Source organism: Vitis riparia, chromosome 12 (assembly GCF_004353265.1).
Source record: "Vitis riparia cultivar Riparia Gloire de Montpellier isolate 1030 chromosome 12, EGFV_Vit.rip_1.0, whole genome shotgun sequence".
In the NCBI taxonomy this organism is placed as follows: domain Eukaryota; kingdom Viridiplantae; phylum Streptophyta; class Magnoliopsida; order Vitales; family Vitaceae; genus Vitis; species Vitis riparia.
This window is the reverse complement of record NC_048442.1, coordinates 23,390,294-23,392,665: the sequence shown is the minus strand read 5'-3', so window position 1 is coordinate 23,392,665 and position 2,372 is coordinate 23,390,294. Positions and strand designations below refer to the sequence as shown.

General features: G+C 53.1%; 1 protein-coding gene across 1 annotated transcript; it reads right to left on the bottom strand.

Annotated features, from left to right (window-relative positions):
• Positions 1–220: 220 nt before the first annotated feature.
• On the bottom strand, positions 221–838 carry LOC117926126. Its single transcript, XM_034845202.1, has one exon. The coding sequence runs from the start codon at positions 836–838 to the stop codon at positions 221–223; it is 618 nt and encodes a 205-aa protein (XP_034701093.1).
• Between the last annotated feature and the right edge of the window lie 1,534 nt (positions 839–2,372).

Below are 2,372 nucleotides of genomic sequence, written 5' to 3'. Positions count from 1 at the left end.
CCGTTGAATCCGGACAAGATTCGCCAAGGGTTTTCGAGGCTTGTGAGATCGCGCCCCATGTGGCAAATTACCGATGCTTGCACAAGATCGGTCGAGCTGCCCGGGTCGACTAGGATGCGTCTCACATCGAAGTCTCCTATCTCCAGGGACAGAATGAAGGCGTCACGGTGCAGCTACAATATCCGTGTGGGGTCTACTGGTGGGAAAACGATTGTCCCATCTATGGGGTGAGGGCACTCCCAGTTATCCCAAGCCGGATGGAGTTGACACGCTCACGCACCGATGCTGCCCGCAACAACCTCTGTCTCTTTCGTTTGGAGTCGTACTCCTCGTCGAATGGGCCTCTATTAATATAGTTTATAATGGCTTTGGGGGCGGCTGGAGCCCTAAGGGCTCCAGAGTTGTGATTTCGGGAAGCGTCTCTACCTCCGGCATCTGAGCGGAGGTATTGCTTCAAATGTCCCACCTTTATAAGCCTTTCGACCAAACAATGGAGGCTCCTGCACGTTTTCGTTGTGTGACCATGTTCCTTATGGTAGACGCACTTTTTGCTATGATCCCTTTTGGATGGGTCCGTTCTGAGGGGTCCAGGCCACCTGAAGTCGGACATGTCTTGGATCATAGGGAGAAACTTCTCATAGGATATGGAAAGGGGTGTGAGGGGTGGCAGTTCCGGACGACTTGGCCCTTCCTGCCTTCGATCGGACGGCCTTAGCCGGTCCGGAAGTTTGGCACCACTTCTAGATGCCTGTCCGGTAACCAAGATTTGCTGGGTGGCTGCTCGCACGTCATCTTCGAGCATTGAGTATTTGCTCGCACGCCGGAACAAGTCGTCCATTGTCGTAGGAGGCTTCTTAGCGAATGATTCGAAAAGTGGGGTGCCTGGACAGATGCTTCGCTTGAAGATCTATAGGACAACATCCATGTTGTAAGCCTCTACCTGTAGCACGGCCTGACCAAACCGCTTCACGAACTCCCTCAAGGATTCGTTATCCTGCATTTTTATGTTTTGCAGAGTGCTGATGTTCTGCTTTTGCCGAGCGGAGCATAAGTATTGTCCCACGAAGGCTTCCGACAAGTCCCTGAAATTATCAACAGAGTTGGGAGATAGGCGGTGAAACCATGAGAGGGCCTGCCCGTGTAGGCTGGCGGGGAATACTTTGCATAGCAGCGGGTCATTTCCTATATCGAGAGTCATGAGTTGTCGATAATGCATGATATGGTCGAAGGGGTCGCTGGACCCATCGTACGTGGAGAATTTAGGTATGAGGAATCCCCTTGGGGGCTCGTAATGAATAATATGAGAGCAGAAAGGCGTGGAGAGCATGTCGTCCAGCCTTTTGCTGATGGAGCCAACAGGTGGCTCGTTTGGGAGGTTTCTCCCAACTTGCCGTACCGCTTGGTACGGGGGAACGTTCTGCACCATAGGGGTGACCATAGGGTCAGGGTACGCTCCCCAGGTTGTGGCTACTGGCGCCCTTGGCCTCCCAAGCTCCTGTGGGCCTAGTCTCGAGCGCATCGTACCCGACAATTGGGGTCTTTTGTCGCGTTGTCTCTTTGACGAGAGACGAGTAAAGTCCGAGCTTTCCTCCAGGGGAGTTTGGGGTATAGGCGTGTGTCGCCCTTGTGGCCTAACGTTGCAGGTTTCAGGGATTGCTCATGCTGTCCCAGGGTATATCAACTCTGGGTCAGGCCTTGAGTTTGCTACCTGGCCTTTTGAACGCTGACTACGGGGAGGCCCCGTCGATGAAGCCTGGATACGCAACACAATGTTTTCTTCTCTTAATCTTGCTGTCTCTTGGAGGAGAGCTTGCATTTGTCGCTCGCTTGCCAAGTGTCTTCTCTCGATGGCTTGGCGCCATTCAGAATTATCTTCCTCCCCCTAGCAGACGGGCGGCTTCTGGAAGGTGTGACCATCTTTGCCGGTGACTGAATCAGTGAACTTCCCACAGACGGCGCCAATGTTGAGGCCTTGCGTCCCGATGATCCACGTAGCTGCCAAATGGACGCACGCTTTCAACCAAGATGGAGTTCTGGTTCAGTTGTCCCTACAAAAGATGTCCGGACATGGTGTCCGGACACACCCTCCGATGGTTTTGTCAGCCATGGCTAGAAAGATTAAGCAGTTGGCCTTTTTCTAGGTATCGCAAGCTTACCTTCCTCCTTGTGTGAATGTCCTTATATATAGTGCCAAAAGCTCTGCCCTCCTCTTTAATGGTGGGGAGACTTTTTGGCTCGTCATGATGTCTCTAGGTGGTGGCAGGGTCATCATCACCCTACGGGCGGCTGTCAGAGATCGTGGGAGGTGACTTGCCATCATTCCTGTCCTTTCGCTCTACAGGCGGCGGAACGTGGGTTGTGTCAGGCTGTCG

What these genes read in the sequence shown, in the direction of transcription:
- LOC117926126 (XM_034845202.1), bottom strand. Translation starts at nt 838, where the DNA reads ATGGACGACTTGTTCCGGCGTGCGAGCAAATACTCAATGCTCGAAGAT.